The sequence below is a fragment of the Gossypium hirsutum genome, chromosome A02 (genome assembly GCF_007990345.1).
Source record: "Gossypium hirsutum isolate 1008001.06 chromosome A02, Gossypium_hirsutum_v2.1, whole genome shotgun sequence".
In the NCBI taxonomy this organism is placed as follows: Eukaryota; Viridiplantae; Streptophyta; class Magnoliopsida; order Malvales; family Malvaceae; genus Gossypium; species Gossypium hirsutum.
The window spans coordinates 92,253,162-92,275,495 of record NC_053425.1 but is presented as its reverse complement, the minus strand read 5'-3'; the positions used below and the strand labels follow the sequence as shown (position 1 = coordinate 92,275,495).

Here is a 22,334-nt window from a genome sequence, read left to right as displayed (position 1 = left end):
CACCATGCCCATGACTGCAACAGGAGCAAACAACCACCTTTTGACAACTTATCTAGTTTCATCGCCTGACACAACTCCTAGTACAACATGGCCAATACAACTGATCCCCAACTCAATCATCCATATTCTTTGAAGTCGACTAGGTGTAGTAGCCACCTTATGCGTACCAAATTTCGAGATTTACCAGGCATTAAAATACCCTGGATTAGCCTTAGGATGAATGTTCAAGCATATTGTTCTTTGATGAAGTCAGGCGCGTAGTTAGGAAGTTCTTTGAAATTATTCTCCAACCATCTCATACCTATCCGACCACTTGGAAACTTGTTCGACACCTTCCTTAAAAATGCCTCGCAAAGGTCCTCTTTATCGGGAACAACTACTAACATTGTAACAGTTGGCCCATCCATAGGTAAACCAAGTTGTAAAGCTATCCTGGAGTGTGATTATACACTCATCGCATGGAAGATAGAAAGTGTGTGTCTTGGGTCTCTATCTTTCTACCAATACACTAATGAGTGTAGGACCAAGTTTGCAGCCCCCAACTATACGAGATATGTAATAGCCCGTTTTTCAGTGGTGTTGAAAATAATAGTTTCAGGACCACAAATCCAACAAGCAAGATCGTAAATATTATTATTTAATATTTACGAGTCAAATATGGTATTAAAATAAATGTTGAATTGGTAATTTATGTTACTTAAGAGAACAATTAGGTTTAAGTGGTATGACCTTAAATTCAAGTGGTTTTAGAAAATGAGGTATCAGGACCTCATTTCAATAAATCGAGCCGTAAGTATTTTATTAAATATTTATGGAGTGTTATTTAGGTCGTATTAAAGTTTTGTTAAGAAATTTTGGTGTTTCAATGGTTAATTAATTAAAAAGGACTAAACTGTAAATAATGAAAAAGTTAATTTCTATAAGTTTATTTGTATTGAATAGTTATAAAAGTATGAAGTGAAGTTTTTAAAGTGAAAATGTACCTTAATTATTATGATGTACTGTTTTAAAATGTTTTAATTAAAAGATTTTATATGTTAAAGTAATAATAAAATAAAAACAAAAGAAAGCCAATGTCATCTTTTTTCATTTTCATGCTTTTCAACCGAAATCTCCATGGTTGAAGCTTAAGAACATTTGATTGAGCTTTTATCTATGCATGCAAGTGCATTTTTATCTCGTTTCTTGTAATTTTTATGTTTTTAATATCATTGCAATTAGGTTTAGCTAACTCGTATATCCGTTTTTAAAATTGTTAAAGATTTTGAATGTTGCCATTGATAAATCTTTGTGATTTTAGATGTTAAATGATGAATTTGAGGTATTAGTTGTTATTTATAAATATTTTGTTAACTAATTTTTAATGAATTTAATGATTAGGGATTAAATTGTGAAAATAGTAAAATTTAAGGTAAAATTTGTGAAATGATAATAAAAATGGGCTGATTATGAACCCTATGAAAATTGGCTAGCATGATTTATGGTTAAAAATAGTGAAATTGAAAGTTTCGGGTTTAGAGACTAAATTACATAAATGTTAAAATATTAAGGGTAATTTTGTAAAATTCCCAATAATGAGTTAGAAGTTAAATTAATTATTTTAAGTTATTGAATGGTTTAATTAAATGAAACATTATTATTTAGATTTAGAAACGAATCAAACGGATCTAAATAGAGGAAAAGCTAATGTTTCGAATTAGTCGTCGGCCTCATTTTATAACTGTAATTGTTGAGGTAAGTTTGTAGGTATAGAATTGTACATATATATATGCATAGTATTACTGTTGATTTATGAATGTTTATATATATGATGTTTAATATGTGAATTGGAAATCGGAGTATTATATCTGAATATAAGGTGAGAAAGGATTTGTAACACCCTTAACTCGTATCTGTCGCTAGAACACTGTTACAGAACATTATCGAAATTTACAGAATAATTACAAACATTTCATGTCATTTACTGTTCATATCCAAAAATAATCATATCGTCTTGGACCCTCAAGGCCCAATTTAAGCTTTAGAAACAAGTCGGGACTAAACCGGGGTCTTAGAGAACTTTTGGCAAAATTTAAAAACTTTTCTCATACCCAGGGGTCAGACGCTCATGTGAGTAGGCCGTGTGGCTCACACGGCCAGATGACATACCCATGTCTCAGGCCATGTGGGTATTCGATGTGAGGTACACGGTCATGCTCCAACCCATGTCCTTGCCCGTGTAACTCTCTGACTTGTGCCATACAGCCTCCCACACGCCCGTGTGCTAGGCCCTATGGTCAATTTAAGTTTTACAAATTAGGTGCGGGTTTCACAGGGCCAAGACATACACCCATGTTCTAGGCCGTGTATCTCACACGGCTGAGACACAAACTTATATCTTCACCCGTGTGCCCAATTCTAAGCATTATGTTTCTCAATTTTAGGATACAGGGGACACACGGCCAAACCACATGCCCATGTGCCAAGCCGTTTGTCACACACAGTCAAGACACGCACCCGTGTGTCTACTCGTGTGGACAAAATAATGTCATTTCCTAGCCTTATTTCTCACCCAAATTTTCCAATAACCTACAACAATACTTGTACATATATACCAACCAATTTCAAGCATGAAACTAAGCAAACATCATTAATATGTATAGTATAACATTACATACATTCATATAGTCAAACTTACCTTTTTGTAAGAATATATATATTTTACCCTAATTCAATCTAACCATACCTTATACATGTATGTACTAAACATGATATAACTTTATATTATCATACCAAAATGTACCATTAGTAGCCATTCCAATGGCTAGATTATAAACATCCATTTACTTATCATCATTGGTAAAATTAGCTTATACATGCCATTATGTCAAAATAAGTTTTCTATTTATACCAAAACAAGCTAAAGGATAGTGTGATGATACTTCGACCGATCTCCAACCTTTACGAGCTTCCGAGCACTATAAAACAGAGAAAAGAAAACCTAGGAAGCATTTAATGCATAATAAGTTCATATAACAGGAATTTAACTTACCATATATTTACATTTAAGATAAGCATACAATAATGCATCCAAGCAATTTGACTTATAGCCTAAAACACAACTTCACCAATCATGTTAGTCAAGTAATTCACATAATACCAAGAACATGGATGAGCTCATCATTTAATGTCTTTCATATACATATGTTTTCCATATCATTATTCCATATTACATGTACACTTTAATGATAAATCATTTCAAGTTCAGTTTAGCTATGTCAGAAATTTACCCGTTGAAGTTATTTGAAATATCGATGGACACGCTCATATAGTACACTTTAGTGTACACTACTATAATCCGTCAATTCATTTCCAAGGGTACCCAATTAGGGCACATCATCGAGAAGCACACTCTCGAGCCTTGTAATGGGAAGCTAACACAGAGCAATTTCGGGAAGCTCATAAAGAGCCTATCGAGAAGCTTATCCGAGCTATATAACGGGAAGCTCATAAGAGCCATAATCGTGAAGTTCACAAAGAACTTTATCGAGAAGTTCACAAAGAAACATATCAGGAAGTTCACAAAGAACCATATCGGGAAGTTCACAAAAAACCATATCGAGAAGCTCCAGATAGCCAATATCGGGAAGTTCAAGCAAGCACTATCAAGAAGCTCGCAAGAACCTTCCATAGGAAGCTCAAGAGCTCATATAACAGGACGCTCATAAGAGCTGTGGTGTGTCCGCAACATAAGCTAGACTAAAACCAATACGGGAAATCTTGTATCCATCGACTTTCATTTATTCAAACAGGATTTGACATTTATCAGGCATTATCGGATATTCAATCAATTTCACATACATGATAATTATACAATTCACATATACAACATTTAATTCAAACATATAAATGTACACAATTTAGTTACACGAACTTACCTCGATACTTTTTCATATACGAAATCTACTAATCTAAAACTTTTTATTTTTCTCGATCCAACTCAATATTAGGTCTTTCAGGATCTATATAAATGAATTTAACATCATTTTAATCCATTTTATACTCAATTTAATTCAATCACATCCTAGGCAAAATTATTATTTTGCCCCTATACTTTTCATAAATGACGATTTTGTTCCTAGGCTCGAAAAATGAAATTCATGCAATTTAATTCTTATTCCAAGCCTAACTGAAATTTTCATATAAATTTTACCGCACATGTATTTCACAAAATTCATAATTTTTTCATAACTTTTACATCTTTAAAATTTAGTCCCTAAATCATATTTTCATCAAAATCCACTTTGTAAAAGTTGTTTATCTATCAACAACCTTTCATTTTCTACCATAAATTTCAAATTTTTAGCATATTCATCCATGGAAAACTTCAATACTTTGATAACTTTTCAAATTAATCCCCAAAATAGATAGATTAAGCTATTCTGATCTCAAAAATATAAAAATTACTAAAAACGAGACAAGAATACTTACCCAATGAAACCAAGAAAGCTTGTTTTCTCTTTCTTAGGGTTTCCATAGAAATTTTAGGGAAGTTGATGAAAATAAGATGATATTTTCTATTTAATTTAATTATTATCTTTTAATTTTTTCCACATTCCAATTTAGTCCTTACTTTTTCTAATTTTCCATTGATGATTCATCAAAAATATCTACTAACTTTTCTTTAATGGTCTAATTACCATATAAGGACCTCAAGTTCTAAATTCCATAGCTATTTGGTACTTATAGCTACTAGAACTCAACTTTTTCATTTTATGCAATTTGGTCCTTTCCTTAGTTAAACACATAATCGGTAAAATTTTCTTATCAGAATTTTTATATGACATTCCTATCATAATACAGATCATTTAATAATATTAAAATTAATTTTCTTTCTGGCTTAGATTTGTGGTCCCGAAACTACTGTTCTGATTTCGTTGAAAATGGGCTATTACAGTATTTATTTGAAAACTATTGAATAATTATGAAATATTGGAATGATTATGAATTGTTATAGCATGTGTATTGAGAAATATGGAAGTGCCTCTGATTCATGAAAGTTATAATTTTGTTAAAGTGTCTGTTTGGATGTAGTAAACAATTAGGATACGATTGGCATGCCAATAGGATTAGAATGCGCGCTTGTACGGGATTTGCACTTCAATGCCCCTATTTGTACTTCGGTGCCCCTTTTTGCATGTTTGTGCCCCTGTCTGCACTTCGGTGCCCCTTTTATGCATCTATTGTAATAGCCCAAAATTGGGTCTAGTTGGAACAAAGGTTTCGGGACCACAAAATCTGAGATATAAATAATTATTTTATGATTATTTTGAGGTCTATGATATGATTTCATGATTGTGTGAAAATTTCGTGAAGAAATTCTATGCATAAAGTGCTTAATTCGAAGTTAGGGACTAAATTGAATAAGTTGCAAAACTTGCATTCTAGAAGTTTCTAGTATGAAATTGATTTGAAATATTAATTAGGAGGTATTAAATAGCAATTTTACCAATTTCTAAGTTATGGACAAAAATTGGACATGGATGGAATTTTTGGAAAGTTTAGTAGTAAGGGTATTTTGGTCATTTAGGGGTAAAATGAATTAAAATACAAAATTAAAAGCCAATTTTTCTCATCTTCTTCACCATGGACGTGTATACCAAGGGAGATTCCATGATAGGATTTTCAAGCTTCCCAAGCTCAATTGTAAGTCCGTTCTAACCCCGTTTTTCAAGTTCTTTACGTTTTTGGAGTCCCGGTAACTTGATTTAGCTTATGCTAGCAATAATTCAACCTAGGGTTCATATTTGGAAAAATACCCATAGGTAAAATTTGTGTATTCTGGTGTTTTATGATACAATATGAGGTTTTAAATTATGTTAGACAACTTGTGCTACTCGGTTTTAAGTGAAAACGAGAAAAAGGGCTTAATTGGTAAAAATACCTAATAGTCATAAGTATATGTTAGAGTGAGAATTTGATGTTTCCATAGAAGGGAAAAGTGATCATCATGTCATAAAACATAAGAATAAGGGATGAAGTTTAATTCCCGAGCCTAGGGGCAAAAGTGTAAATATGCAAAAGTTTAGGGGAAAATTGTAATTTTTCCAAAGTTTGAGTTAAGGACTGTTTTGAATAGTACATTAATTAAATAAGTAAAATATGATGTTTTAGATCCCGAAAAATGAGATTTGAACCTAGAATGAGAGAAAAATCGAAAATTGGGAAAGTTGGTAAAATGGCCGTTTTAATATCAAGGTAAGTTCATATGTATAATAAGGATTAATTTATTTATGTTTCAATGTAAAATTGATATATTTACTATGATCTCCGAGGTGTTGAAAGTATGTAAGTTGGTATGATAATAATACAACAATAATGCTGTAATTTATATTTGAAAGTTAAATTTAGTGAATTAATTGAATTATGTTAAATTAAATGATTATGGTGCCAAGTTTATGAATTGATTTAAAAATATGTCTATGGTACATGAAGTGCATTGAATTATCATACATAAATGTGATTTCTATGATTATGGATATTATGGGAAATTGTAAGTTCATATGATTTTAATAAGACAATGTGTAATTTAATGTTATTGCGTTGATATTAAATGAGATGTAAGTTTATATGTAAGTAATACATCACTATTACTTGTATTATGATATTTTATAAAAATATTGGAAATATGTTTGTGGATAATTACTTGATTGGTGAAATTGTTGGAAAAGAGAGAGAAATCCCGGTTGAACCTTCGGAAAGATTGGATGATATAGATGGTATATAGCTAGGTCACATGTATAGTGCTGAGTGCATATCATGTGTACAAGAGAGCTACAAGACATTATGGTGTAGCTAGGTCACATGGGTGATACTATGTGTACACCATGTAGACAAGAGAGCTACGGGATATATGTAGCTAGGTCGCATGCGTGGTTCCAAGTGAAGGACACCGTGTAGACAAGAGAGCTACGAGATAAACTGGCTAGGTCACATGGGTGGTACTAAGTGTTCACCATGTGTACAAGAGAGCTGAACTATATGATGGGTAGAGCTATGTGCTGAAACCACCAAGTATCGAGGATTGATCCGAAGTGTTCAACGGGAGACTCTCTATGTATTGCTTTGTGAGTTTTGTGATGAATATGTGCAGGAACTTGGTTATGTGAATGATGTGTTCATTAAGTGACCAGGATGTGGTAAGGTTATAAACAAGTAAGTTATACATGAGGATGATTTTATGGTGACCTTGTGATCATGGGCCTATACTTGTGATGTATGAAATGTGGTGAAAATGATTTGTGATATGTATGTTAAAATGAGGTTAATACAAAGAAAGTGTGAAAGAGTGAATTAGCAATAAAACTGTTTTGGACAGTAGCAGTGACATGATTTTGAAAAATCACCAAAAATAGTATAAATTGAATTAGAGACTGAATGAGATATAAAATTAAATATTAATGAGTCTATTTTCATATAAAAGAAACATAGAAAGCAAAGGAGTTCTATATTTTGAGATATTTATGTTTTTGTGAGACTGATTCAGAATGATTACGTGATCCCCTGTTCTGACTTTGGAAAATCACAAAAATTTGGAGAAAAACAATTAGAGGCTCAAAATTATATTTTTAAAATTCATAATGAGTCTATTTTCAATATAAATCAACAAGAACATTATCCGAGTTTTGTACTATGAGATAATTATTTTTTAGTGAAGAGAGGTTAGAACTGTCAGAAAGTGAAACAGGGGAAATTTTAATGAATAAACTGTACTAATTGGCTGAACCAAAAATTATGAAAATTTTATGGTAGAACGATATGTGAGTCTAGTTTCAGGGGAAATTTACAGATCTTAATTTGGAGCTCTGTAGCTCGAATTATAAATAATTAAGTGACTATGACTCGTGTGGACAGTTTGATGTGAACATTTATTAGTAAATTGTAAAATCGTACTTACAAGAATGCTATATAAATTTAGGATGTGGAATGGAGAGGAGGAGGAGGAAAATAAATATATGTGGAATGCATTGAAACTATGGTATATGAAATATTGATATAATGAAATAAACGATATGTGTTTATAAGAAAACAAAAAGAGAATGTTATGTATCATGACATGTATATATATATGACTAGTCTCAATGTAATGCTTGTTGGGTATGAAATTGAATTGAAATGTTTCAGGAAAACATGTTATTTTGCGCATCTGAATCATGGTATTTTATAAAGATATGATCTAGCTTTAAATATAAATGCTTGATGATTAAGCTGAAGATATTTGGTAAGATGATAATCTTGGTATAAATGTATAAGTGGTACTATAGTAAACAAGGTAAAATGAGTATGAGAGACACATGTATGATGACATACAAATGCTATGTTTGTGGTTTAATTGAGGATGTATAATCATTAAATGAATACAATGTTATATGCTTTTGATTTTGTATAAGTGTGTAAGAGATCAAGGTTGACAAAAGCTTGGAAAATAGCCTAGGTATATTCCACACAGGCAGAGACACGACCATGTGTCTCAGTCGTGTATGGAACACGACTTTGGGACACGGGCGTGTGGAGCCTTAAAGCATGAAATTTTCAAGATTTTCGTAAGTTCTCGGTTTAGTCCCAAACCATTTCTAAAGTATGTTTTGGGCTCCGTAGACACAAATAAGGGACTATGTCTAAAAGAATGAACGCTTTGAAATATGAATAAAATTTTATGGCTCGTATTTTAGTTTAATGTTTGTATGTTTGTCTGGTAACGCCTCGTACCTTAGCTCGGCCTCGGATACGGGTAAGGGGTGTTACATCTATGATGCCTCTGGTGTGATGTAGTTACCCGAGTATCCGAGTCAAGTTACTAGTTCATCAGGCTAAATGTGAATGGAATTTACAAAATTATTTTAATGTTAAAGGCTAATGTATAGTGAATATATTAGTAAATGCTAAATGTTAAATATTCAATGAATTACTTGATCATATATGAGTATCATTATATTGATGATCATTCGGTTAAAGATATGTGTTTATATACATATATATATGAGTTTGGATTGAATTATTATAGTGCAGGAAGCATAGAACCATTTTCAATACTAATCCTACAAGTGCTTCATAAATGTATAACAGGTATGATTAATTTATTCATTTAGCTTTCACCTTGTTTAGTAGAAGTAAGTGATTATGGGATGATATGTTTATAGAAACGTTTGAAATGAATGATGAATTATAGAATGATTGTATGTTAAATGTGGAAGTGTTATGGTAATTAAAAAAAACATTTAAGTAAAGTGTTTATATGAAATGCTTATAAGGAAAATTATTTATACATGTATATGCAAGGCTACACCAATTATTCATGAGAGGTGTAGTAAATAGAAAACAAAAGTTAGCTTAAAGTATAATAAAATTATTTTTATTTGTTTATTCTAATATGTCAGCAGTTAAATTGTCTTTTTACCTACTTACTAAGCATTACCAACTTACTAAGCATTATTGCTTACATTAGTTGTTTTCTTTTCTTGTAGATCATTGGAAGGTTCGATTTGGTTGGAAACTCATCAGATATCTATCACATTATCCAACAGTTAATTCGATAGTTTTTGACCATTTTTGGCTAAGGTTTATAGTGGTATGTATAGAGTGATTTGTAATGGTATTATGATGTATGTTTGATGATTGTTTTGGAATGTATGAGTTGTGCAGGTTATCTTGGTAGGTACCATTTGATATTTGATAGTTGGTGTCATTGAACTATCATAAGTTGTATGTTTTGAATGGCTCTAATGCCATGTTTTGTGATGGAATAGTAATGATCAAGTTGAGGCATGTTTGGTAAGATTTGGAACTAGTACTTGATGATTGATATGTGCTAAAATATGCATGTTTATATAAGTGTTGTTATATGTATTTGAGGTGCCTTATATGGCATATTAGTTGAATTTGTAACACCCGGTACCCGTAACCCACGCCAGGGTAGAGTACAAGGCATTACCTAACGTGATTTCATGTACACAAAAAATCTCGAGTCACCCAAACTCGGTCCAATTTAAATATTTTTCAATTTCTACTTTAATCTTCTTATTATGGGCCTACGAGCCCTAAATAGACCATTGGAAACTAATCGGGACTATACTGGGTCCTTAAACCAACTATGAAAATTTTGTCCTTAAAACAGGGCACACGCCCGTGTGGAAGGGCAACACGCTCGTGTGACCAACTCAACATGGTCGTGCTGATGGCCGGTGTGACTCACACGGCCTACACACCTAGGGACACACCCATGTCCTTTACCTGTGTGAAATTAATTTCTAATTCACACCTATAAGGGTTTTCATACGACCAGACACACGCCTGTGTCGATGGCCCGTGTCCCTCACACGACTTGGACACGCCCGTGTGTTAGCCCGTGTGTAAAAACCTGGGTATTCTATTTCTGACGTCAACATTCCCAAAATGACACATGGCCATGGCATACGCCCGTGTACTAGGCCGTATCCTCTACACGGCTGAGACACACGGCCGTGTCTCTGCCAGTATGTTTATTACCATGCATACTGACTTGAAAGTTTTACGTGCAGGGGACACATGGCCAGACTACACGCCCATGGGGCAGACCGTGTGTCACACACTGCCTAGACACATGCCTATGTGCCTACCCGTGTGGACAATATAAGGCTATTTACCAAGCCTAATTACCACCCTTACATACCTAGTTCCATGCAAATACCAACCAATACTAAAACAAACACAATTCATACAACCAGACCAGTCACAATAGACATTCATTCAATTGAAAATGCATCTTTTATGAAACTCAAAATGAATATTAGCCATCAATCAAGGCTTAATACAAAATAAAGGGTTTCCAACCCAAGCCAACACATTTGGCCAATTCTCAAAGTCACAAAATAATAAAGTCTAACCCTTATACATTCCATATTTAAAAATATAAATCCAACTATACCGAATGCTTCGGTCGATAGTGTGATCGATATCTCTGACTCCTGGTGATCCTTTGGCTAGTTAGACAACACTATAAGAAAAATGGAAAGAAAAGGGAGTAAGTATAAAAGCCTAGTAAGTTGCAGATAAATAATTATACAGCTACAATTCATCAATAATCAACATGTTCATAATACAAAAGTGGGCATAAGCACAACTTACTCATTACCATCCATACAAGTCACATATTATGTAATGAGCTCATATCTCATACGTACCAAATAGGTACCTGTACCACTCACCACAAGGTTATACTTTTCTTCATTAACCTAAAATTATGACTCTCGCCGTTGAACCATTCGAAACACTATCGAATATTCCATAGCCTCAAACATGGGGTAAGTTGCCGATACCATGTCTCGGACATGGTCTTACATTGGCTATCATCATCGAGGCTGATGCCATGTCCCAGACATGGTCTTACACTAGCTCTCGGATATTTGTGCCAATGCCATGTCCAAGACATGGTCTTACACTGACACATCTTGTAGCCGATGCATGTCCCAGACATGTCTTACACTAGTTTACGTCTCGAGGCCGATGCATGTCCCAGACATGTCTTACACTAGCACTTGTTTCAGTACCGATGCCATGTCCTAGACATGGTCTTACACTGGCTCACACCAATGACCCAAATGTCATGGCAAGAAGATCCAATTTACTTCTTAAGGTTCCAACAGGAATTCTACTATCTCAATGATCATTACACATTCTCAATTCCACAATCAAGCAATTCATGTGATATCTATTCAATAAAAATTTAAACACATATAGTAGCAATGTAGTTGTATTATTTACATACAACTTACTTCGGATTACAAAACGTATACGACTAGTCAGTTTATTTGATTTGCTTGGTTTTCCCCCGGTCTAGGTTCGAATTTGACAATTCTTGATCTATATTAGAAAAATACACTCATTTAGTCACTAAATTCAATTAAGCAAATAAAAATGCACATCTTCGATAAAATGACCATTTTGCCCCTAGACTTTGGCAAAAATGACTATTTCACCCTTATGCTCGAAAATTGATTTTTATCGAATTTCTTTGCATCTCAAGCCTAACTGAACTCTTTTTACTCTTATAGCAACTCCAAATTCATTATATTTCACACATTTATCAACTATTTTACAACTTGTGCAAAATAGTTCCTTTAGGTGTTTTCATGCTAACACCTTTCACAAAAGTTGTCTATTACACTACTAAGACTCATATTCTTCCATAAAAACTCAACAAACACCACGAATCCTTTCATGGAAAAAATCCAAACCCTTAACCATTTTTTCAAAATAGACCCCTCATTTGAAAGCTCATGCTTCTAGGGTCTCAAAAATGTAAAAACCATTAAGAGAAACTATCAAAATCACTTACTTGAGAAGGACCAAAATTGCTGAAATTTTTGAACCTTTCAAACCCCTACAATGGTTGATATTTCCAGCTAAGAAGAGAGAAAAGATGATAGCTTTTCCTTTTTGTTTTATTAAAAATAAAACTAGTCAAAATTGGTGACCTAAGCTTCACTTAATTTTGACTTTCTCTCCAATTTGTCTCCCATGGCCGGTCAAGCTATTGTCTAAGGGTCTAATTACCCTTTAAAGACCCCCAATTTTAGTTCTCTAGCTATTTAGCATCTTTAGCTATCAAATTAGGACTTTTTCACTTTATGCGATTTAGTCCTTTTTCGTAATTAAGCTCACAAACGTCAAAATTAACTTACCAAATTTTTCATGCATTCCTAAAAAAACTATAATATAATAATAATAATAATAAAATAATTTATTTAACTCTGGATTTATGGTCTCAATACCACTATTCCGACTAGGCCCTAAATCGGGCTATTATAGAATGGTCTTAGAATAACGAATTGGTCATTTTATACAGATTTTTGGTCATGTTTTGAGGTCCTGATGATATGTACAAAATGATTCTAGGTACATACTTGATTTCGGCGATGGAAATGGTTTTTTTGGGCAAATTCATGTCCACACGGCCTGAGACACGGGTGTGTGACTCAGCCGTGTGTCACATACGACTAGGAAACACGGTCGTGTGTGGTTATTTTGAGAGCTACACGGCCTGGCACACGGACGTGTGGCTTGGCCGTGTGACCCAACTCGAAAAGTTACACAGGTGAGGACACAGGCTTGAACACGACCGTATCTCTTTATTTCAATTGTTACATGGCCTGAGACACGGGTGTGTGTCTCAGCCATGTGAGGCACACAGCCGTGTGACCCCTATAGTTAAAATTTTACAACTTTTTTCTAAACTTTCCAAATGTCTCCAATTTAGTCCCGAATTGTTTCTAATGTATTTATAGGGCCTTAAGGGCTCGAGTTAGGAACTATATGTATGTGAATGGTTATTTCATGTTATGATTATGATTATGTATGAAAGGTATATTTAAGTGTTTCATTTGTTCAGTAATGCTCTATAACCCTAATCCGGCGACAGATACGAGCTAGGGGCGCTACAAGATACATGCAAGAATCCCACGTCTTGCAAGTAAGCACAAATTTCGGTGTTTGGGTTCCCTGACAAATTATGTATGAACATTTCCAAAACACAATCATCTGCCTATTTATATCGACAAAATAGAATACTTTAAAATATTTTAAAAATTAAAAAAATTTAAATTTAACTTAATTGAAAATAACAAAATTAAAAATTTCTCCTTACCATTATCGCTTGACCGACGAAAATGTGTTTGTCGTCAAAACGAATAAGAGAGCTTGTCATTCCTAAAACTTTAACCGAAATGAATATACGAAATAGTTAAATTAAACTAATGTATTTTTAAACAAGTGTATAGGAAAATCTTGAAGAAAACTTGATAAAATTGAGAGAATTTAAAAGAGAATAGAGATAGTTGAATTTGAGTGGGAAGAATGAGAAGTGACCTCATATTTATAAGAAAAAAAAAGTTACCGTTGGTCTTTTAAAAAAATTTACTATTACCAACGTTTGAAAAATCATTGGAAAAATGACCGTTGAAAAAATGTGTCCAACACTCTCTAAAAACGACATATTTCTCTAATTTAAAGAAAAAAATTACCTAAAAATAATTTTAAAAAACAGTACATATAACTAATTAAATTAAATTAAATTAAAGAATCAAATAAATTATTATAAGTTGTCTTCTTTGAGTGGCACAACAGTAACTAATTAATTTACAAGTGCGCAATTGTGGACTTTTAAATTAATCCGTTATTTTCAAGTTATTTGCGTAGCTAGAGTTGTTATCTACAAGGGTAGAAGGTTATAGAATTCAAATTTAGAGACGCACATCTTCCGATAATAAAATCTTGAGAGACTAATGAATACTTGAAAAGAGAACTTTTAAATTGGGAGTTCGAAATAATTCGGTGTGATTAAAAAAATCAAAATAAAAGATGAATTGACCAGTCCTGACATAAATTGAGTAACCATTTTTAATCCTAAAAACGCAAAAATAAATCATTGCAAAATGAAATGAAATTGAGGGAAGAAAATGATGGAAGTTAAATATGCAATTTATAAGATTATGCATTTTTAACATTTTCATTTTTAAATTTCATTTTTATTTTTCAATTCTAACTGAAAATAAAAGGAAATAAAATAATTTTCTTTACATTTTAACACACCAATGAATTTATCAATCTATTTTTCTCATTATGTTGCTTATTTTTTAATTGAATTAATTACATCAGGCATTTTTAAACTATGAACTTTATTCTAAACTAGTTTTTAAATTTCATAACATTTTAATTACATTCTCAAACTATCAATATTATACCAATTAAGTAGTTCCGTTGCTAAAATTATTAATTTAATTGTTAAATGATACATTAACTATATGATATAAAAATGAAAATGTTAAAGAAAAGTGAATATTATTAAAATAGATGCCAAAATCTTGTTTTGATATTTTAAAAGCTTTTACATATGCTTTATCATTCACTCTCTCTTTTTTAATTTTTACTTTAAAAAGTTATGTTTCAATGTTATTTTTTTAAAAAAAATATTTTAAATTTAGCTATATAAAATTTGACTTGTCATTTAACGATTTTAATAAAAAAATTGATTCATGTAATCTTAATAATTTAATATTTAATTAAAATGAAAAATAATTCATAACGAAGGCATAATTTAAAAATGACTATAGCAATAAACTCTTTCAATTTTCTTTTCACTGTTAGAAGCAAACCCTAAGAGCTTCTTCCTTAATATAGAGAGAAAGGCTGATGGGTGAAATGCATGTAGCTCCAAATTTAGATTGGATGTGATAAAATATTGTTATCCATTTCATCTAACATTAATGATGCATGCGAAAGTGGGTCCTTAACTCCTAAGTAGATGTCATGACTGACTGTTGCTTGCACCCGATCCACTAATGACTCACTGTTGCATTTGATGCTAAGGAGATTACTTAATTTCTTAACACCACTAATTAATCCCCTGTGTCTTGCTTTCAGCCATGGTTGTTTTCACGCAACTTCTGTCTCGTCTTTCCTCTCTTTTATATTTGTCTTTTTAATTAAATTATGTCATAGATTTTTGTGTTTTTTTATAGTTTTGAAATTTAATTTCTATTTTTTTATTTTAAAAAATTAATTCTTTATTTTTATGCTTTAAAATTTAAATCTAATAGTTAATATTATTAAATTAAATATATTAAAATATGTTTGAGTAGTATTTTGAAATTAAAAGATTACTTGCATAATAGTCATATGTAACAGATATATATATTGTAATGAACTTAAAATTAATAAAATAATTTTAACAGTGTCAACAGTTAAAATTTAAAATTTAAAATTTAAAAGATAAAAGATAAAAAACAAAATTTATAAAAATAAAAATATAATAACTAAATTTCAATTTTACAAATAGTACTCAACTTATAATTCTCTTGCATAATAAATTTCTTTATTTTTTGTGAAACTAAAATTTTTTAGGCATTTTCATATTTACTAGTTAGACATCCAACTAAATCTAGAATTAAACTAGATTGAATAGTATTATTTTCGCTGTCTATAAAACTTCATTTAAAATATATCGAATTATTTATCACAACTAACAAGCATCTGTTAACTTGAAGTTGAATTTATAAAATTGAATTAAGATATAAATATATAAGGGATTGGAGTTGATGAAAAAAATAAAATGTGGATCCTGAATTTTACTGCGGAGGCCTATTAAATACCGCCTCCAAATACCATTTCATTTTCTTCGTAAAATTTATACCGATCCTCGTGAGATGATTTCCCTCTGGTAACACATAAATTGAACACTTGAGCTTACTCTTACTTGCAAAGAAAATGTTCGAAATGCGTGATTTATTTTGAAAAAAAAAAACAATTTAACCAACCCTAAGAAGAAAATGAAGGAATGTTAGTTAAAAAACAAAGCAATCCCAATATTTAGGAAATGAATTAATGTATATATAAAAAAACACCAAAATCCAGAAAGGGCAATGGGATTGGGGGATTAAATATTTAACGTTCTACGCCTTGAGATAATCCGTCCAATATCACTTTCAAAACAACCCCCCAAGTTTTGTATATCAGTTTTTACCTCAAATTCACAAGTATAAGAAGGAAGCAAGAAATGGACGCTTCTCCTTACTCAAGATCCAGTGGATAAGAACAAAACACATATTTCACTGTTTTGCACTCATTTTTCAACACATTTCTTTTTAATCCCTTCCTATTTTTTTCTTTTTCTATATAAACACCCTTGCTTCTTGTTTGCTCCGCTCTTCTCCTTGTCATTTGTAAAATACACCTCTACTACTTCATTTGTTCCCCGCCCCCCCCAACCCACCCCAGACTTCATTTGGTTTAGGATCCAGTTTGATAACACAATGGAAGTTTTGCATTTCATTTTTGGTGTTTTTGGTGGGTTTTCTTTCTTTTTTCTTTTTAAAAAACTTCCTTCCATCAAACTTTCTTATGAAAATGTATTCTCTGGTTTATGTTAATGTTTTTTCTTTTTCTATAGGGAATGCCACTGCTTTGTTCCTCTTCTTGGCTCCAACGTATGTAAAATAAAGCCACTGCTCTCACCTTCTCTGAAAACGAAAAAGAACAAAGCATAAGGAAAAAGATTAATCTTTTCTGTGTTTTTTATTCTTGCAACTTTAAATATAAAAACTCCATTCAAACAAGCTCTTCTTCATCAATGAAAGAACAAGTTTTCCTTTCTTTTTTTCTCTCTCTGTATCTTATGTAATAAACAAAGACAAAAATTTCCCAGTTTTTGGTTTTCATAAATACGGTTGAAACACTAAAAATCTTCTTGTTTCTTTCCCAAAGAAAGAAAGAAAGCTTTGGTTTTTCTTAATGTAATTCTCTTAAATTTCTTCTCTTTTCCTTTTCAGCAAAAATGGCTACAATTTTTTTTTCCTTCTCTATACATTTTGGGAATGATGTATTGGTTTCACCTCTTTATTAATATTTTTGTCCAAAAAGGGTAATTAGGAACAAAAACTATGAAAGAAAAAAAAAAGATTGTCAGCTACCATTCAAAGATTAATTATGAAAATTTGTGTTATGTTTTAACATTTTGAAGGATAACATTTACGAGGATCATTAGAAGTAAGTCTACAGAGCAATTCTCGGGAATACCCTATGTCATGACCTTGCTCAACTGTCTCCTCTCTGCTTGGTGAGCCTTTCTCTTTCATTTACAAGTTTCAACTACCCTAATTACCTTTTTACCCTTTTAATTAACTGCTCAAGATATACACTGATTTTAAGTTCAATTATATAAAATATATATATATATATGTTGGCACAAATTAAAATGTTTGTTTTTAAAATCCATTCAGTCTCTTAAAAAATTGTTTGTCTTTACTTTTCGCGGCTTGACATGAGCTCAATGGGATGGTCCGGTTCCAGACATAATGGTCCAAAATTTCTTTAGCTTATTCATATTATACTCTGCCCTGATTTTATCAAATGTTTAACTTTTCAAGAATTTATCGGATATTAACCTTTGGGGTTTCCCTTTTTAAATATTTCTTTGATCCTCCTATTTCTAGATCATGTCAAATTGTTTCGCACTTGTAATTCTCAAGGAGACAAAAACAATGTCTAAAACAACAAATGCATGGACAACCAAACCTTGTTCAACTTGTTTTTTTAATTTTTATCTCATTACCAAGAGAAGTTTTCTTTTCTTAGTAGCTTTTATAGCAAAACCTTGATTTTTAACATATTCTGTAATTTATTTTTGGCAATTCCTTAGGTATGGGCTTCCCTTTGTATCAAAAAACAACCTTCTGGTTTCAACAATCAATGGCACCGGTGCAGGCATCGAGACCATTTATGTGCTGGTCTTCATCTTCTACGCACCAAAAACGGAGAAAGCTAGAATCCTTGGGCTCTTCGCTTGTGTACTCACCGTTTTCTCTGCTGTTGCCCTCATCTCCCTCTTTGCCCTCCATGGTAATGGCAGAAAACTCTTTTGTGGCCTTGCTGCTACCATTTTCTCCATTATCATGTATGCTTCACCTCTTTCAATCATGGTGAGCTCAACTTTTTCCTCACTTTTTTTTAAAAAAAAAACACAACCCTTTTTTTGGGTTCTAAATTTGTTGCTTTTAATGTAATATAGAGGCTGGTGATCAAAACTAAGAGTGTGGAGTTCATGCCATTTTTCTTGTCACTGTTTGTGTTCCTGTGTGGTACTTCATGGTTTGTCTATGGCCTTCTTGGTCGTGATGCTTTTGTTGCTGTAAGTTCTTTCATCATCTTATTTTGTGTAGAAATTCTTTGTTTTTACCATTCAAAAAGGCAATGCCTCCAGTGTGAGTGTCTGTTGTGAAATAGCTGATATGGTTTTGTGCAGATCCCCAATGGATTTGGGTGTGGGCTAGGGTTCATGCAGCTCATCCTTTACAGCATCTATCGCAACAACAAGGGCTCTGGACAGGCAAAGAAGCCAACCGCCAATGGAACCGTTGAGATGGGAGCAGAGAAATCCCACCAAGAGAAGCCAACAAATGCCAAACTTCCTCATCTTGAACATGTTTAATCCGTCACTTTCTGGTGCTCTCACCTACAATGTTAAAATGTACTTTAAATTTTCATTTACCCCTTTGTAATGAAAAAAGCTTTAGCTTAGATGAATGAGTTGCATAAGAACACACAAGAAAATTGGTAAAAGAGGAGTCTCTTACGATGTATTTCGTCGGCTGGTTGTGGCCCACTGGACTGTCAAAATTTTGACAAAATCCTTGTTTGAATCTGCCAACAAATATATATCAAGTTTTTTTATCGCACGGACATAATTGCATATCTCAAATAACATTTAGGGTAAATTATACTAAATGCCACTAAACTATTAGTTAACTAAACTATTAGTTAGTTCATATTTTGTTCACTCAACTTCAAAAAGTTACAAAATGATTATTAAATTATTCGAAAGTTTTCATTTAAGTCATTAGGTATTAAAATCAATATTTTATGGCATTCTCTATTCACGCTGCCTTCAACAATCAAAAGTTTTTCTTCCCATTTTCTTCTACAGTTTGGGTTTTTTTTTTCATGAAATAACTTTAAACGTCATAAATTTACGAGTCAAAGTTTAAACAATTTTTTTGCTGATATCCGACACTAACTGTTAGATTGACTTAAAGCTAATGTATTTTTCTACTCGTTGATGGATATTGATCCCCACTGTACTAGTCATCAAATCGTTTCTTGAAGCTCGCTAGGCGAATCTTTTTTTAAAAGAAAACTTAATAGCCCAATGTCTTAAATAAATACTTTTAAATTGTACAGTGACTTAAATAAAAAATTCTAAATAGTTTAGTGACCATTTTGTAACATTTTAATGTTGAGTGATTAAAATATAAATTTACTAATAGTTTAGTGACCTTGAGTGTAATTTATCGTAAAATTATTATATTTAGTTTTCAAATATTTATTACAAAATTTGTAACATTTTAAAGAAGATTGTGATTGAGAAAATAAAAATAATATAATATAAATATTTAACTTTTAGAAACTTTATATAAGTTAAGAATAAAAAATTAATATTTTAAATAAACTTGAATTTACAATATATTCAAAGTAAAACAGTCATAGACTTTTAAACAACTTTAAAGAAAAAACAAAAGTTTATTAGTTAAAATATTTTATAAAAGTATAATATTAATTTAAAATTAATAAAATTTTATAGTAATTTTTAAAAATGAACTTTAGATTTACTAATGTTGTTCATTTATTGATTATAAAACATATATAATAATGTTTAATTTATTTTCGAGTGATTATGAATGTTTATTTTAAATAAGGTTTTGTACATATTAAATTTTAATACAACAATGTTAAAATAATATTAATATTTATTATTTTTTCAAATTAAATTTACGTATTAAAAAACTACCTAATTAATTTATTATAATAAAAAATATATTTTTAATATGTATTACTTAAAATTTTAATTTAATTTATACGTGATATAAATTAAATGTAGTTATATATATCACTACAGCAAAACTGACTTTTAGCGGCGTTTTTTTAGGCCTTTAGCACGCCTCTATAGACGGCGTCACAAAAGTTTGCGGCGTTTATTTTAAAAAACGCCGCTAAAGGTCATGGCCTTTAGCGGCGCTTTTACCACAAACGCCGCTAAAGGTTATAAAATTTTAAAAAAATAAAATATCATAAAGGTCGTGAAAAATATAAAAAAATTAAAATTCATTATCAAAATATAAAAATTTTCTATTAAAATTCTTAACTTTAAAACTAAATATAAAAATTAATGAATTTAAATTTAATACATAAACATTGATTCAATATGTAATTTAATACATAAGAAAACACACACAGACACACTCACAAAGTATTACTATTTCTAAAACAATATTCATTGATGAAGCCAAAGTATTGCAATGCCTGCATATAACTTAGAGAAGTCCTTTGATGCTTTTAATTCAACCGCCAGAGAATCCAAAACACTAGAATAGAAAGCCAAATATGCACCTGTAAGCCAAAGTTAGGCCAGTAAGGAAATCACTTATACGACCCTCAAAGCCACATATGTCAAAGCACATTATCTGATCTCTTTAAATTATGATATGGAAAGATGAATTTTTAATAATGCCACCATAAAGCAAGAATCAGAATTTGTTTTGACAAAAGTCATTGATCATGTAATTAATCATGTAATCAGAATTTATGTATATAATCAATGACTTTACCTTTGGCAAACATGGTGATCAAGGAGTTGGTAAGTGATTGATAAGAGTGATAAGCTTTAAATCTGTAATCAAACCAAATATATTTCTAAACCAACTAAAAAGGACTATAAAAGGACCAATACAGAATGAGAAAAACCACACCAAATATTTTGAGAAACTTGAATGAACAAATAACATTAAAAAACTTCCACATGACTGGACCAAAAAATAACGATGAGGTAGTATCTATATTAACAATACAAATCAAAGAAATCTAATTTATTCTAGATAACAAGCAGACAGTATAATACAAGGCATAGGGGCTTCTTACCTTGCACTTAAGATGTCATTTAACTGTTTTAAAACTGCTCGGGAAGCCAAATGGTCAAGCTCAGCTCTCAATATCACAATGGGCAGCTTCTCACCTGCAAATATTCCCACACTATCACTGCAGCTTTTTACTATACTAGTTCATATATGTAGCAAGTGTAGTTAGCTGGATGTCTTCAATTTTTAGTGAAACATTTGTCTTAGAACCTTAAAAGCAGCTAAGATTTAATTCTCTAATCTAAGTTTGCTATGGCTAAAGACTCCATAAACTATGAAGTCGAAATAGATTCTAATTAAGTAATGCTAGTAAAACGGGAAATCTCTCTTAAAGTAATCATCTAATAACTCCAATCATGCCCAAAACTTCAATTTTTTAATTTTTAATTTTTAATTTTTTAATTTTTTAATTTTTTAATTTTTTTAAAGATTTTTATAATTTTTAAATTAACATATAAAAGAAAGCTTGAAAACGACAACATTTTGCAATAATTTTTCCATTTCACTTAAAGATTTCTTTTTTTTTTTGTGTTTTGTTTTTTGCTCTTACATTAAATCATTATATATATACTTAATATCCATATGAAATTTATTTTTAGATTTTAGGGTTTATGATTTATGGGTTATAGTTTAAGGTTTGGGATTTATGATCTACATTTTATGGGTTTAAAAGTTAGTTTTAGGGCTTGGGGTTTGGGTGTTGGGGTTTACGTGTTAGAGTTTTAAGGGTTTATGATTTGAGATTTAGGGTTTAGGGTGTTGGGATTAAGGTTTATCATTTTTAGTATTAAGGGTTTATGATTTGAGATTTAGGGTCTGGTGTTTAAAAAGTAATTAATTAGTGTTTATAGTTTTAAG

General features: G+C 31.4%; 1 protein-coding gene and 1 long non-coding RNA gene across 2 annotated transcripts; one reads left to right on the top strand and one right to left on the bottom strand.

Moving 5' to 3' along the window:
- Positions 1 to 16,547: 16,547 nt before the first annotated feature.
- LOC107951864 (bidirectional sugar transporter SWEET1) lies at positions 16,548 to 19,244 on the top strand. The gene is made up of 6 exons (XM_016887025.2): positions 16,548 to 16,857; positions 16,961 to 16,997; positions 17,531 to 17,626; positions 18,209 to 18,488; positions 18,578 to 18,697; positions 18,812 to 19,244. Exons 1-6 carry the CDS (start codon positions 16,824 to 16,826, stop codon positions 18,995 to 18,997), a joined length of 753 nt encoding a protein of 250 aa, XP_016742514.1. The 5' UTR covers positions 16,548 to 16,823; the 3' UTR covers positions 18,998 to 19,244.
- A 1,488-nt stretch (positions 19,245 to 20,732) lies between these two features.
- On the bottom strand, positions 20,733 to 21,232 carry LOC121210902 (uncharacterized). Its single transcript, XR_005906179.1, has 2 exons — positions 21,171 to 21,232; positions 20,733 to 20,952 (listed from the first exon to the last, which is right to left on the bottom strand). It is a non-coding gene; the product is annotated as an uncharacterized lncRNA (long non-coding RNA).
- Between the last annotated feature and the right edge of the window lie 1,102 nt (positions 21,233 to 22,334).

What these genes read in the sequence shown, in the direction of transcription:
- LOC107951864 (XM_016887025.2), top strand. Translation starts at nt 16,824, where the DNA reads ATGGAAGTTTTGCATTTCATTTTTGGTGTTTTTG. An exon ending in AACTGTCTCCTCTCTGCTTG is followed by an intron (nt 17,627 to 18,208) that starts GTGAGCCTTTCT and finishes GCAATTCCTTAG; the next exon opens with GTATGGGCTTCCCTTTGTAT. An exon ending in CTTCACCTCTTTCAATCATG is followed by an intron (nt 18,489 to 18,577) that starts GTGAGCTCAACT and finishes AATGTAATATAG; the next exon opens with AGGCTGGTGATCAAAACTAA.